Below are 16364 nucleotides of genomic sequence, written 5' to 3'. Positions count from 1 at the left end.
TTTAAAGTTTTTACTATTGAAAGGGCTGTTTCAGATGTAGCTTTTTACCATATCCCTTCTTCAGTTGCACTGCTTGACATGTAAATATCTCAGTAACAAAATGTTATTTCAGCTTCATCTACTTTCTGGGGATATTACTTTCTTAAGTCTCATTAAAGCCCATGATTTTTGCCTTGTAAGAAGGAAAGAGAAATTGCAGCCTTTGTCTAACAACAAATATTTGTTTCACTAATAGCAAATTTTTACCTTTTTTCTTTCTTTCCTTGCTTTCTGTTTAAGCACCAACTACTTAATTGTAGCGTAAACTTTAAAAATATCTTTTAAATTGCAATTAAACTCAGATGTAATAGCCACAGTGTGCATAACTGAGTTGAAGTGGCAACAGGAACAGCTGTGACTGAGTTCACGCATGCTCGGCCAGTAATTATGTCATGGCTGCCGCCTGGCCCTGTGATGATAAGAGGCCATCGGTTGCAGGATGATCTCAACTTCAAACATGTTGAAATGTAAAAAAAAAAAACAAGCCACTTGGGGTCAGTGCTATGTGTGCTTCACTATTGCTTCCTGTTTGATAGTCATTATTCCTAGATCAAAAATTTTACACCATAATTGGTAATTATGGTGTGCACATGTCTGTGTTCCAAAGAGGAAATGAAATATAGTTGACGCTTTATACTTTCTTTTACTCTTTCTGAATATTAACGTATAAGTAGAATATTTTTCATTCTAGATGTATTTGATGGACATTTGCTGGGATCCACAGACAGCCAGGTGAAGGAAAAATCAACCATGAAAGCCATCTTTGCAAATTTGCTTCCAGGAAACAGCTATAACCCTATTCCGTTTCCTTTGTAAGTATTATAAAAGCCAGTGGCTGTTGGGTGGTTTTATTTTTACTTCATTTAAAAAATCTCTCTATAGATATACTCTCTACATATTTAAAAATGTTTATTTAACTGCATATATGTATTTCTCAATCCAAAATTATACTTCATCATAGTAAAAAAGATGTCTTTTGGTATAATATAATTTGTAGAACATGTAATCATTATATAGTAAATGAGTGGATTAAAAAAGCATTAACTAATATTACTTAATGCTTAAGAGTACTGATTCTGAAAAGAATTGCTTATATATATATATTATTAAGATATACTGCTACATCCATTGATCTCATAAAAACATATTGCTGATTGTATATGAGGATATTACTGACCCAGTAATTTACTGGGACGTGATGCTTTTTTCATAGTGATGATGAATTGCAGTGGCTATACAAGTTTTCGTGTGATTTTGTTTGTACTGGACGTACTCAGAGTGGGGAAAAACATAGGGCTGGCTTTCTACACTGCCAGTGTGGAAAGCTTTGTTTGGAGTGATGATTCCAGAACTCTCTGATTTGAAAAAGAATTCTGATAATTTTCAGTTGTCTTCAAAAACTTTCTATTGATGTATTTTCCTTGGCTGTTTGTTCAAGTTCTGCATATATTTTGGCTTAATTATATTCTTGTAATTGTGCATTATTTAGTTAACTTAAAATTGTCCTGAGATTTACTTGTAGTAGTGCTAATGGTTTGTATATGTGATTTTCTGCTAATTTTGTTCTGATTTATGTATTTAAAAATTTTGAACAGTGATCCAGATAAACACTACTTAATGTATGAACATGAACGAGTGCCCATTGCAGTCTGTGAGAAGGAGCCCAGCTCCATCATTGCTTTTGCTCTCAGGTATTATTCATGGGGCTTTTTCACCTATGATTGTATCTTTATATTTTGTGTGTATTTATTAATCGCTGTATTTTGAGTTCTGTTACATAGAGTAGAGCAAAATATAAGTAAATGTAAAATATTAAATATAAGTAAAAGAATATAGTCTTTGGATGTGACAGCTTATTCTTTTTGTATCTGATAATGTACACTTTACCCAAATAATAACAGGATGATTCTTAAGCTCCTAATAATTAAATTAACTAGGCAAGTTATTTACTAATCCTTAATATCCTTTAACCGTTCTCTGTATTATAATATGTATCCATTGTATCCTTTCCTTTGCTTTATTTATTGACATAATACTTGGAACATATCTGCCTTATATCATCTGAATGTCTTTTTTGTATTCTTCATTCATTTCCTTCCTGCTTCCCACACATAGCAGGTAAAGTTTCCTTACTTAGAGTAATGCTGTTCCTATGCCTTAACCCATTTACATGCCCACAGTTATCATGTGTCTTAAAGAAGGACCCCTCTTTAAAAATATTTATATATCATGTCTAAAAGAATAAAGCTTTTTAATCTTAATGGTATCTTGGTAGTGGTAGAACCTAGTTTAAGTAGAATCTAAGATGTTTAATAAAAATTTTTTTCCTCTTGGAAGACATTGAAATTAAAATTTTATTTTTAATATTGGTTACAAGTTGTCCATTTATCAACAAATATTGGAATGTCTGCAATGTGTGGTATACTAGGTACTGGGTATACAGGGGTAAACAAGATGGATTTATAGGCTTCAGCATTTATGTAGTTTCGAGTTACTATTTGGATAATGAAGATTTTTTTCCTTTAGAAGATTCCATATGATAAATTTTTTATCTTTGCCTTTTGACATTTATGAAGATAGTATTTGCTTCTCCTTTTATTGGTCAGACATACTACATTAATAGATAAGAAAGGCAAGAAAGTCAACCAAGAAAAACATATATTTTGTACTATGAGGAAGCAAGTTTTCTAGCTGAGGTCACCTTTTTCTAATGTATTGGAAAAATAATACATGCTAAGATGCTTCCCTTGTTCCCTAACATCTGATTTACCTAAATCAGTGCTTCCAGACTGCTAGTCCAAGAGTTGGATGTTTTTGGCCAATGCAAACTAAAAAAATATGCTTTTTCTTAAAGTTCAATACCTTTAAGTTGAAAAGTACTCTAAGTTCCTTTCCTCTCTATTATACTAAACAGTGAAGTTTCATGCTCTTCAGTTAGCTGTTCAACCCCTGAAGGCATTTGTTCTAAATGTTAGTGTGGAGGCCTTGACAATCATATTTAGGATATTGAGCCTGGTTGGTGTGTTGGGTCATATTTTGTATTATTTTTTGTGAAGACATTGACCTTCTTCATGAAGCTTGTACTTGATAACTTTTGTTAGTTAACTTGTGTTTGTTTAATTATGGATGCTTACAATGATTGTGTTTCTACAATGCAAAGCTTATTCTAAAGCATATGATTTACTTTAAAAGAAGACCATAATGTTTAACATTTTTCAACCTATTTCTACCCTAAGTTGTAAAGAATACCGGAATGCCTTAGAAGAATTGTCCAAAGTGACTCTGCGGAACAGTGCTGAAGAGGGGCTTTCAACAAACAGGTGATCTGCGATTGATTAAAATCTATTTTCATTGAGCTACGTCATCATTTTCTAGGTTCTCCTACTCCAATTTTATTTTAGCTTATTGTCAATATAAAAGTTTCTAGAATATAGTCAGTGGCACTCATCCTTTAGCCAATAGTTGATAGAACAAAATTCAGGTATAGCAAAAGACCTTAAGAAGTCTCTTAGGATACAGTTTTCTGATAATTTGTCATAGAAGTTCATTGTGTATTGCAGATTTAAACTTTTAACCTTTTAAGTTCTCTTTATTGTTTTCATTTAAAAAATAATAACTCTGAAATTAGTAAACTACTGCTTGATTTTATAATTTAAAGTATTTATGAATTTTCCATAATAATTAAAGATCTTAACAGTTAAAAAATAAAACAGCCCCCCACCAAACCAGTTCTTTAAGTGTGTTCAGTATTTGAGACAGAAATTGTCGTCATTGTTGGACTTATGGATGCTAATATAGCTCTGATAGACTTGTGAAAAATATTACAAGAGCCTATATACTTTCATATATTTTTCCATACGCTTTTATAGCTTTATCATTTTGCTTTTTCTTAAGCCCAGTAGACATTTCAAGCCTTTTTCTTCCATGCTAACCTGTGTTTATATAAATTATGAATCAGATTTCTGATATTGTGGGTGGGGTTAGGTGGGGGGTAGATTAATATAGGAATTAGAGTACTTGCTATTTTGTGTCTGAATCATATAAAACCAACTTTCCTTTTGTTTTTCATTTTAGTACTTTAGACAGCAGACCAAAGAGTAGCAGCCCTATTAGATTACCTGAGATCAGTGGAGGACAGACAAACCGTACAGCAGAAGTAGAACCACAACCAAGTAAGATTAAAAATGGAGAAGTAATTCCTAGTTTTGTTTGTAATTGTGGTTTGAAGAAGAAAACACATTAAATAAGAAATGCCATCTGGCAAGGATATATTACTTCTGGTCTTTGAAATACAGTATGGATGTAAAATTTTTTGTATATCTTCTTTTGTACATATTTCACTTTTCTTTGATTCTTACCTTAAGTTTATTAAGTTTGAAACTCCTAGAAACTCATAGGTCTATGCAGAAAATCTGCCTTCCTGGCTAGAGCTTTCAGTTTAAAGCATATAACTGAAGAAATATAACAGCAGTTTTTGCTTGTTTGTTTGTTTTTGCAGCATTGTTGGCATTGTGAAAAGAACTTTTCATGTATTGTCTCCTTTAATTCCCATAATAACCCCATAAGAGTTATTTGACATATCTCCATTTTTCAGAAAGTAAGTTAAGACTTAGATAATGCAATTTGCTGAAGGTTACACAAGTAATGGGGAGCTGGGATTTGAACTTGGATCTCTTTGACTTTGTCAGTCAGGAATATTCACTACGAGGAGCAGAAAACTCAAGTGACTACTGGGTCTTGAATGACAGTTTATTTTTCTAAGATAGCAACTGCAGGTAGACAGTTGCTAGCATTGGTTCAGCTACTCAGCATTGTAATGACAACATAGGGGTAGTTTCTCTTTGATTCTCTTGTTTTACTCATGGTCAAAAATGTCCCACTTAATGTCTGCATTTGAGGCAGAAGGAAGGGAGGTACAAGCTGCAACTGTTCTCTTTTATTGGGAAATTCCCTTCCCCCTTCAATCTCATTGGTTAGAAGTGAGTCTCATGGCCACCCTTTCCTGCAAAGGAGACATATAAAGTGGTAAGCAGCATTGTCCTGGTTGGCTTACATAAATCATGATTCATTTCCTGGGACTCTACACATTGCTGCCTCAAACAAAATTGGAGTTCTGTTAGCAAGGAACAAGGTGGGATTGGATATTAAGGACATTAAGGCCATAATGGTGTCTGCTGCCCTAAGTAAGCACTTCATGATCGACATTTGATGTGGGTTTTGTTAATGGTAAATGTGCAAGATTAGGATCATATGTATTAGTGATATGATGAAGCTCAAAACTAAGAAGAAAAGTATAGAGCAAGCTTTAGTGATAGTTTTGGTCATCCTGTACTACTTATTTTTGAAAAATGCTAAAACTAAAATTGTATATTTTGCTCTGTTGAAGTGTAGGAAGACAGATGATATAAAAACCTTTAACTTTGACGCATTGTAGCTTGGAATACTGTTTTGTATTAGTTTAATTAACTATACTGTGATACTGTAAGAACCCAGCCTTAACTTAATCTTGTTGCTTAAGATATTCTGACAGCCTTAGAAAAGTGAAATATGTACAAAAGAAGATATACAAAAAATTTTACATCCATACTGTATTTCAAAGACCAGAAGTAATATATCCTTGCCAGATGGCATTTCTTATTTAATTTCTAAGATGGCATTTCTATATAATTTCTCACATTTTGATATATAGCTATCTGAACATTGCTCTTCTTTCATGTTTCTGATAATAAGAGTGCTTGACTGCCCCCCTAAAGATCCCATAAAACATGTGGAATAATAATCTATCAGTGTTACTCATATTTATTACTCTCATGTAATGGTTACTGCTAACAAAGGAATGAGTTGAAAATTTTTATTTTTCTACTTGCAGTGACCTGTACTTAATATGTTACCTCTTATTTTTAGCCAAAAAGGCTTCTGGAATGTTGTCCTTCTTCCGAGGGACAGCAGGGAAAAGCCCTGATCTCTCTTCCCAGAAGAGAGAGACCTTACGTGGAGCAGATAGTGCTTACTACCAGGTTGGGCAGACGGGCAAGGAGGGAACGGAGAATCAAGGCATTGAGCCTCAAGGTGTGTTAAAGGAGACCAAATGTGCTTATTCTAGGTTTCGATTTACTTATTTCAGTTGGTTATGTTCCTTATAGCTTGAAGTAGATGCTTCTGTTGCTGAGACCAGGGCATTCCCTCTCTTCTCACACCTTGGTGGGGGTAGAGTGGGAAAAGCATGGCGCTTGGAGGATCCAACTGGTTTCAGATGTCATTGCTATCACTTACTGTGTGGTGGAATTAGAAATCCTACTTTCTGTACTCGGAGACTGGAAAAGCAGTGTCTTCCAAGGTTTACTGGGTTTACTGAGGACTAAGGTTTACTGAGGACTAAGTGACATTATACATGTAAAACATGTGTCTCACTATGTAGCTCACAGTATATATTCAAATGTTTTCATCCCACTACCCCCTCAGACGTTTCCTTTCTTTTCCAGTCTCTGTAAGGTGGAAGCTGTTGATACCCACCTTCATTTGGATATTTAAAAAATATATCTACCTGATTGTGTTTGAATACAGGGTTATTAGACCAGGAGTTGGCAAACTATGCTGACCTGTCTTTGTTAATAAAGTTTTGTTGGAACACAGGCACACCCTTTCATTTACTTACTGTCTGGCTGGTTTTGCATTATATTGGCAAGTTGAGTAGTTGCAACTGAGTAAAATAGTTACCATCTGGCTCTTTACAGGAATAGTTTGGCAACCCCTGGGTTAGATCATGAATTATTAGTTTAAAAAATAGGAACTGCATGGTAAGTTTTCATCAGTAATTAAGATATGCGTTAAGTATTCTATAGGCTGCTATTGGGCTGTGATCCTTGGAAGGCATTGGTGCTTTGAAAAAAGTAATTTTGAAATGTGAAACTTAGTGGATGACTTGTTCTTCTAGATATTAAAATATATCACAACTCTGCAATAATTAGAGTGGATCTGGCAGTAGGTTTGCCAGACAAATCAGTCAAATAAAAAAAATAGCTCTGAAGTAGACACTAGTATATTTTCTATATTGTACATATATCTTAGTATATGATAAAGAAAGCATCTCAGACTATTGGGGAAGCATTATTCCATACACAGGGAAAACTGGTCATAAACTCTGGTAAAGAAGCCACAGAAAGTCGTGATGTTAGAGCTGAGTTATTTTATTGCTATCATAGAGATTACTTAACTATAAGAAAAATTATTCTTCAATCTGAATTCTCTGATTTTAATCTAAAAATTGATCTTTCAAAAGGTACATAGATTTTTATTGTAATTTACACAGTTAATTGTATACATGATGCTTGCTTGAGAGTGACTTGACTAGGATAACATGAATTGACTTGTTTTTAGTATTATATCAGGGGAAAAAGAACAGACAAAATGACCTGATAACTATCTAAAACTTTGGCTTTACTAATGATGTTAAATCTTTTAGATGAAGTAGATGGAGGAGATACACAGAAGAAACAACTCACAAATCCTCATGTGGAGCTCCGTAAGTATGAGATAAATACCTTTGGTTTGGGGACCAGGACTATAATTGAGCAAACTCCATTATTTGAAGCTTCCAGCTTCTCACTAGATAAATATTCTACTTCTTGAAATGAATATTAAGTCTGTGTACTGATGAACATTTGTTTAGTCTAAATTTAGTTTATAAAATATACATTATTTAATTTAGAAGGAAATTTATTTATAAATTTAATTAAAATTATAATTAATTTATAAATTATAATTTAATGCAATGTCTGATGTTTAAATAATTACTTTTTGTGTAATCTAGAGCCACAGAGCCTTAATAAGGCATCTAGAATTGTGTGTGTACATGTGAGTGCCAAAATTTATTATCCAGCATTATAACACTATAGAAAAATTTAAGATGTAAAAGTACAATGATGAAAATACAGTGACCAGCATAAAATTAGAAATGGGTCTTATTTTCTGTTTGATTTTTCTAGAAATATGAAGGGTGGTCATAAGATGCTCTTTAATCCTTCCTGAAGATAACTTTAACTGAATTGTGATAAACAGGGAGGTAGTAGACTTAATGTGAAAAATGCTATCGTGGAGAAACTTAAATGATTGCATTTGGTGGGGGTGGGGAGTGAGCAAGAAGGAAAAGAAAAGGTATTTCTGATCCAGAGGAGCTTTTTTTTTAAAAAAACACTTCTGTTTATAGAATTTTCCGATGCCAACGCCAAGTTTTACTGTCGTCTCTACTATGCGGGAGAGTTTCATAAGATGCGAGAAGTGATTCTGGGCAGCAGCGAAGAAGATTTCATTCGTTCCCTTTCTCACTCTTCTCCGTGGCAGGCCCGAGGAGGCAAATCAGGAGCTGCCTTTTACGCGACTGAAGGTAAGTCTTTTTAATCATTTACTAATTAAGCGGTATCCATCTTTTTCCCTCGGATAATTTATGAACCCCTTGAACTGAGGTAATACGATACTGTCTTTTTGCAAACATGTTTTTCTTTTTATGCTTGAGAGGATGAAAGAAGCATATTTAAAAGAATATATGGTGTGTAATGAGAGACAAATATTGATCATATCCTTTTTAAATTCTTTCTAGTCCTGAGTTTTCCAAATGTAAATAATAACAGAGAACTTCTAGAAGACTCAAAAGGTACCTCAGAGCTCATGAGAGAAAGATAAAAATAGAAACATTTGACCTGAAAACCAGAAGGCCAAGTTCTTAACCTACAAAGTTTTACAGAAGATCATGACCATCTTTATTTCACATTCCATTTTCCATACTCACTGAAAGTGAAATTATTTGAGAAAATACATCAGGAAAGATGTGCTAGATAAGAACTTTCATAACTGTTACTTATTGGATTGTTAACAAAGGAATTTATAACATTTTACTTGGTAGTTAAAAAGAAATAGATCATTTAGCTATGACTTCAGGTGTGGTACTGTCGAAAGTAGAGGTTTCTTGACTATATAAATCCTCAGAAGCCCTTCCAAACCTTCAATTACTTGAGAACTGTGTTCTGATCAAAGTCTTCCCAGTGGTGTCAGAAAATATCCCTTAAAAATGTGAAGCAAACAGATCATTTGGGATTTTTAGAATGATTTATTTTGGAATACCTCAGTAAATATTGCAATTGAATAAACATGAAATGTTTGCCTTTTAGATGATAGATTCATTTTGAAGCAAATGCCTCGTCTGGAAGTCCAGTCTTTCCTTGACTTTGCACCACACTACTTCAATTATATTACAAATGCCGTTCAACAAAAGGTAGAAACCCAAACCTTGATCTGTAAGTTTACTGGGCTTTGTCACATCCTGAGAGTCCTAATGGCAGTTTTCTCCGTGGTAATATGTGAACAGAACATGACTAGATCTCTGCTGTGCTATTGAGGTGTGGTAGAATGCAGGGATTTCAGACTCTTTTTCCTACATATATATAGAGAGATTACCCACTTGTCATGAAGCAGTGAGCCTCCCGTGAGTATGAAAGAGTCACATAGATTTTTTTTCCATTTATGGGTTTATTGCCTATTATTGGAGGAATTATGTCATAATAAAATTTGTGAGTTTGAGAAATTGAGAACGATTACCCCTTGGGAGAATGTTAAAGATCTAATAATTTTGTTGGCATTGGTGCTTTACTTCATAGATTCAAAGGTTTGAGTTTGTTTTAAGGTCCTCTGACTGATCATATTAATAGAAAATCATGTTTGGGTAATACATGAATAATCCAGATATTTCCTTTTGAAAAATTGAAGTATAGTTGATTTACAATATTAGTTTCAAGTGTGTGGCATAGTGATTTGGTATTTTTGCAGATTATACTTCATTGTAAGTTGTTACAAGATAATGGCTATAATTCCCTGTGTATATAATATATCCTTATTGCTTATCTGTTTGATACAGAGTAGTTTATTAATCTCATACAAAAAATTTGTCTCTCCCCCATTCCCTTTCCCTTTTGGTAACCACAAGCTTGTTTTCTATATCTAAGTCTGTTTCTGTTTTGCATGTACATTCATTTGTATTACTTTTAGATTCCACATATAAGTGATATCATACAGTATTTATCTTTCACTGACTTATTTCACTAAGCATACTATTCATACATAGTCCTTTTTGATATGAGTTTACTATTTTCTTGATTAGAGGCCCACTGCATTGGCCAAGATTCTTGGAGTTTACAGAATTGGTTATAAGAATTCCCAGAACAACACTGAGAAGAAGCTAGATCTCCTTGTCATGGAAAATCTTTTCTATGGGAGAAAGATGGCACAGGTAAGGATACTGGACTATGCAAAGCATTTAGCTAGCATTTACCCTTTGTATTTCTGCTTCCTGAACATAATGAGGCAGAGAGTAACATGATATTTGAGAGTAAATATTAAACTTTGGTTACTAGGCAAAATTTAACTTTTGAGTTATTGAACCCTGTAGGAAAGAATAAAGAGGAATATTGTGGACTGGTCCTAAAATTTAACATATCCAACATCCTAGAAACACAGAATTATAGAAAAAGAAGGCAGATGCAACATAACAGTTTTAAAGATGAAGAAACTGAGGCTCAGAGACATTGAGTACTTTATCAAAGTCACACAGCTATGCCTAGAACTCAGGTTGGTCTAGATTCTAGAACAGTACTCTTCAATGTGCTGGTCCTTGAGCTGTTTCCAGTCCGTGGTGAGATAAGAGCTTGTACTAATCAATAGAATGTAATTTAATGCACTGCTTTCTTCATCGAGAATGTCTTGCTATGGCAGAAGCATCTGCTGTACTAAATTGTGGGTTTAATGATGTAATTGATTTACATTCTGGCACTAGCGTTTCTGTCATCATGAACCAGGAAAGCCTGTCTAGCAGTAGTCTGTTGAATAACACTTCAGGTCGCACTGGTCTAGTACCCAGGTCCCTGACCTTTGAGTGTGTTGCTTTTCCTAATGCCCAGAAATTCCTAGAGATATGCTGTTGCTTCTACATTGTCCTAAGTAATTGCATAGTTTTGGTATCAGTACTTAAAAGTTTCCTCTGAATGTTTGCATCTGTTTTTTAAACTGCTTTATGATTCAACAATATATTTTTGGAGTTACTTGTTAATGTTTCTTAGAGCTGATTAAATGGGTCAGTATATTTCAATAAATGAGTACCTAGCTATTAATTTCATGATACAATTACATCACCATGTGTTTTATGTATTATACAATTACAATGTATGCATTTAGTGACTTATATAAGCTATTAGGTTTTAAAATTAAATTTTAAAGTGTTTATAACTGTAGTGGCTACAAGGAAGCTTTCTGCCTTTTTAATTTAATTAACCATTTGTAACAGCTCACACATAAATGACAGAGAGTTTTCTTTCTGCTAGGTTTTTGATTTGAAGGGTTCACTTAGGAATCGAAATGTAAAAACCGATACCGGGAAAGAGAGTTGTGATGTAGTCCTGCTGGATGAAAATCTCTTAAAAATGGTTCGAGACAACCCTCTGTATATCCGTTCTCATTCCAAAGCTGTGCTGAGAGCCTCAATCCGTAGTGACTCCCACTTCCTTTCTAGCCACCTCATTATAGATTATTCTTTGCTGGTTGGGCGAGATGATACCAGCAATGAGCTGGTAGTTGGAATTATAGGTAAGTTGATGAGCATGCCTTGTGTATAGTTCATGATTTAAGCCAGAGTAAAATTTGAAGACTATCTGGTGTAGTAATAGCTTATTGAATAATTTCACAAACTTTCATTTGAAATTTTAAAAATAATAGTTTTTCTGTTCTGGTACCTTTTATTCAGGTTCCTCATTTCCATTTTCATTATTTTTACCAAAAATATCTGTATTCAAAAGTCACTTGAAGGTGAAGCCCTATGAGGTTGTTATGAGGATTAAATGAATTAATATGGTAAAAACCCTTAGGACAGTCCCTGGCATATTGTCCGCACCTGCAGTATTGCCAGCACTCAATAACTATTGTAGAAGTAATAGTAATGGTAATTGCGGTTGTCATCTGCTTATATTTATTAAGAGAACCTTTACTGCTAATCTCGCCCCCTGCAACAGATTATATCCGAACATTTACATGGGACAAAAAGCTTGAGATGGTTGTGAAATCAACAGGAATTTTAGGAGGACAAGGTGAGCAGAATTTTTGTTCTGTTTACTCTTTAAACTGTTCTCATTATCTTCCTCATCAGTTAACATATACTAAATGGATACTTTAAAAAAAATTCTAAAACATAAGTGGTTATCTTTGATTTTATCATGATTTCCAAGGTGATCAAATAATAAGGGGAATTGTTTAGGTGGGGAAATATGGGGTTTTAAATTTGTGTTAAGATGCCAGAGGTTCTCAAAATGATAAGTTAAAAAGGCCAGAAGTTCTGAACAGGAGGTTGTCTTGAATTAACACTTGAAATCCTCTAAGTTCTCTGAGAGCTGCCAGCGCCATTTGTGCTTTTAGACATCTCTCATCTCTAAGCAAGAGCGTCTTTTAAAATAAAAAAAAAAAAACTCCTACCAAGAAGGACCTGTCCCTTGTCATGGGGCACAGTGAACACCCTCCCTCCTTTCTGAACCCGCCGTGGTGTGTTTGCTTACAGACCATGGCATTTTATGTCTGTTGACATGAAAGAACATAGCTGTTGAAGTCAGTTGTCTTACCAATTATGTAACGGCTTCCTTTTCCCTCTTCTCTTTCATAATCCTAGGTAAAATGCCGACTGTGGTCTCTCCAGAGTTGTATAGGACCAGATTTTGTGAAGCAATGGACAAGTATTTCCTGATGGTACCAGACCACTGGACAGGCTTGGGTCTGAACTGCTGAAACAAAGCACATATTTTGAAATGGACCAGGAAAAAGGGGCCTGGAACCAAGGACCAAAATTAAGCTACATGTTTTATTCCTTCATCACATTCACCACTGTATGCAAAGCCCTTTCAGTTCTGCGGCTGTGGAGGCCATCTGTAGCCTGAAGGGTTAAAACTCTATGGATTTGCACTTTGGTTTTTGAAACCTACAAATGAGCTATCCGTAGGCTGGGACGTTGCATGAACATTTTGTTCACTTAAGCTGAAATCTAGGCACATTTCAAAGGGCTGAGGACAAATGTATGGTTAGAGATGAGATACGGTGAAAAAATGGGTTGTCATATTTGCTAACAATCCTGTTGAGAAAACAGTGTCTCATAGATTGTGACTCTCCTGGCATCATATTGGACAGATTCTTTACCTAGAAAGCATTTGTAGAGCTGGTGAATTTGTTTTGTGTTTCTTATGTAACAATTTAATGTTACCTCTTATCAGAATTTCTGAAACCTTAAAAAAATTCTGAATTATTTTATTAATGGCCAGTTAAACAGATTGATAGAATCTATTCTTGTTTTACTGAGGAATTTGACTTAAATTGAGAATCCTGTCATGTTCTGTATCTTTCCCTGTTTTCAAGTGTGTTTGATATTTTTCAAGTTCTGTCTCTACTTCTCTGTGGGTGACAGGAGGCTACAGCCATTAACTTTAAGCCTTTTCCTGGAGCTGTTTTTTTAAGCTTATTTACAGCTTTTGTGCAAGTAATATGCTGAACTGCACTTGTCTACACATGCTCATACTCTCGGTTTTTCTCCCACTTTCAGGGAAACATTAGTAAATTAGTCTACAGTGACTAAATCCCCAAAGGGATAATTATTAATGAAGGGTTTTTTTTTAATATAAAAAATAAATTAGGCCTGATCCAATAAATTGGGTGAGGGAAGCACTTGCTTTATTTTTTATAAAGGTAAAGTATCCTTTTCAATATAACTAGCAATTTATGTGGCATCTATAAAATTAAGAAGTTTCCAGTATGGACATCCCTGTTTTCTAACTTTCTGTACCAGTTTCTAGGCCAGTTCTGACTATTGAGAAATGTTAACAGTTAAGATATTCTTAGTTAGAAACTTATTGTTTACTAGAGTTTTTGTTTATTTAAAAAGTGATCAGAAGTGTACTAAACTGTCTTTGAGGAAATAACACAACCCTGAATATTTTCTCTTGGTTTCTTTCCCGTAATAAGGATAATTTGGGGTTTGTAAAGTTTTAAGGGTTCCACTCTTTTCAGGCTTCCTATAGTAGCACGTTTCTATTTCACCTTTCACATAATAAGAAAAAAATCTGGTTACATTCCAATTACAGAGACTAAGTATGTAAAATAGGAACATTTTGGAAAGTTTGCTTGAGAAAATGAAAGCATTAGTTTGGTGTTTGGTGCTTATTAGAAACATGATTTGTTCTGTACTAGAAACAAACTGACCAAGGACTTACTACTGATCTGGTGATAAGCACTTTTTTCTTTTTTAACATGTGATGTGCCTTTTGAAAACGTACAAAACAATGACGATTTTAGTTTTGATATTAAAGGCCAGTAAAGGAGTTGTACAGGGCTGAAATATGTGGAACATTATTCACTTCTCATATGTCAGGAACATGCATTTTGCATCTCATATTGAATGCAAACATATTTTGCATCTGTTTATTTTTTCTGTCAGGAGGCTTGGGGTTATTTATCCTGTCCATTTCCCTCACCCCAGTCAGGAGCACTTCCAGGGGCAGGTGTCTTCCCGCAGCTGTAATCACGTTGTTTCTTTGTTTCAGTCTCAGTACCACGTGTATAGCTTGAATGCTCCATTGGAATAGCTCTTGACAATAATGTGTCATGTTGATTTTGTTTTCCTTGCCCATGACTTGAAGAACCGATTTTTTTTTAAAGTACTGCTGCTTAGGTAATTTTGTGGCTAAAAAAAATTCCAATATGATATAATCTGAAACAATACTTGTTGCCTTGCAAGGGTGATCTGTCCTTTTAAAACTGTCTTAATGGAGGGGAAATATAAAATTTAATTTGTTTTGAGTGGTAGAACTATACACCCGGCCTCTTGCTGCTCTTGTTTAGGCCACTACCAGATACATAAGACTTTTCAAATACTGTGTACTCAGTGTCAGGCACTGAATGGCTGTTTACCTCTCTTGAATTCCCCATTGAGGCCTGGAGAACCTTGATGATGATTAGTTAAGAACGAGGAAGAAATCTTAATACTTTCTTCTTTAGAATAAAAAAATGAATTCTGAGAATAACTGATAGCACAAGAAAGCTATGTGAACATGTCGCATTGTATAAAAATCTAATTTATAAATGTGAAGTGTTTTGATGCCATCAAAACTTTATTTAAAAAAGAAAAGATTCACTTTTTTCTTACCCAAGCCTAAGAAAAATAAGAGGAATAAGCTGTTGCAAGCCCTTTTGTAGTCTATTGAATATTTTAAATTTATAGATATTCAAATTTTCCTACAGAATGTCCTACTTATAATTTTTTCCTGGATCCAGCAGTGAGTGGTTTTCTAGCTTTGGCCTTTATTGGGTATTGTAAATAGTAGGGTTGTATTGTTTTTTGTGGCATCAGCTTCTCCTTGGCTTTTTACCCATTAGTGTCGTGGGCTTGCATAAAACTGCTGAGGAAAATAATCTACCTGTATAGAAAGTTTGCTTAGCTGGCGGAGTGAAAACCCTTGCAAATGAGCCTGGTGGTGAAACAGATCAGGCCATTCATTATTCCTCAAGTGTTAACATACTGACTTACGCAGTATTCAAACCATCTAGTGCAATGCCTTTTTTGTTTGTTTTTGTAACACGGGTGCAGTTGTATTATAGAAAAATAAAAATTACAATCATGAGCAGTTTTATTAATGCTGCTCTGCTTGTTTTGTAAGAAATGTATATTACGTCTTTGACAGGTTTAATTTTAACTAGAGAAATGACATTGTAAATCAAAATAGCCTCTTTTAATTTAATATGAAAAATTCAGTTAACAATATTGAAAATACTTAGTGTATTATATTGTATATATTTCTCTACTTTGGTTCCAGCTGTTTTATATGATTGACATGTTATTTATGAGATAAAACTGCCTTGACCTTTTGGAGACTTATACTGTAAAAAGAGGACTTACAATAAACTGAGAATCAACTTCACTTTGTTTTGAATCTGCTTGAGGAAATTAATCTGCTTGAGGAAATTAAGAGGAGATGGAGTTGGTGCCCCCGGCCCAGCAGTGTTGTCTTCTGTTCATTCTTTCCCCCTTCCGACGGGAGAATTGAAGTCTTTCTCCTCCTCTTTAGGTCTCAGAAAGGGGGTGCTAAATCCTTGGGTTCACTTTGCCCCATATGGGCCTGGCCTTTTCTGTCCTCCCGCCTGTCTTCAATTCTGTTTCTGCTTTCCTTATGGGGCGCTCTAGAAAGCTTGGCCTTGCCCATCGGGGAATGGCTGAGTCCACCTGGAGGGCAGCCTCCACTGTTAGTTGTTCCCAC

General features: G+C 34.6%; 1 protein-coding gene across 13 annotated transcripts in view; it reads left to right on the top strand.

Moving 5' to 3' along the window:
• PIKFYVE (phosphoinositide kinase, FYVE-type zinc finger containing) overlaps positions 1 to 16028 on the top strand; it is a 78297-nt gene extending 62269 nt beyond the window's left edge. For 10 of the 13 annotated variants that reach the window (XM_032637103.1, XM_032637101.1, XM_032637100.1 and 7 more), the window contains 12 exons: positions 731 to 851; positions 1635 to 1730; positions 3276 to 3359; positions 4114 to 4211; positions 5944 to 6108; positions 7502 to 7561; positions 8246 to 8422; positions 9204 to 9307; positions 10190 to 10318; positions 11406 to 11667; positions 12090 to 12164; positions 12737 to 16028. In XM_032637103.1, the coding sequence (XP_032492994.1) occupies positions 731 to 851; positions 1635 to 1730; positions 3276 to 3359; positions 4114 to 4211; positions 5944 to 6108; positions 7502 to 7561; positions 8246 to 8422; positions 9204 to 9307; positions 10190 to 10318; positions 11406 to 11667; positions 12090 to 12164; positions 12737 to 12852 (1487 nt within the window). In that variant the 3' untranslated portion in view covers positions 12853 to 16028. The remainder of the gene's footprint in view (positions 1 to 730; positions 852 to 1634; positions 1731 to 3275; positions 3360 to 4113; positions 4212 to 5943; positions 6109 to 7501; positions 7562 to 8245; positions 8423 to 9203; positions 9308 to 10189; positions 10319 to 11405; positions 11668 to 12089; positions 12165 to 12736) is intronic. The other 3 variants (XM_032637111.1, XM_032637108.1, XM_032637112.1) reach the window with 2 other exon arrangements.
• Positions 16029 to 16364: the final 336 nt, after the last annotated feature.

Source organism: Phocoena sinus, chromosome 7 (genome assembly GCF_008692025.1).
Source record: "Phocoena sinus isolate mPhoSin1 chromosome 7, mPhoSin1.pri, whole genome shotgun sequence".
NCBI classification, from domain to species: domain Eukaryota; kingdom Metazoa; phylum Chordata; class Mammalia; order Artiodactyla; family Phocoenidae; genus Phocoena; species Phocoena sinus.
The sequence above is the reverse complement of the archived record's forward strand: the minus strand, read 5'-3'. Positions and strand labels throughout refer to the sequence as shown.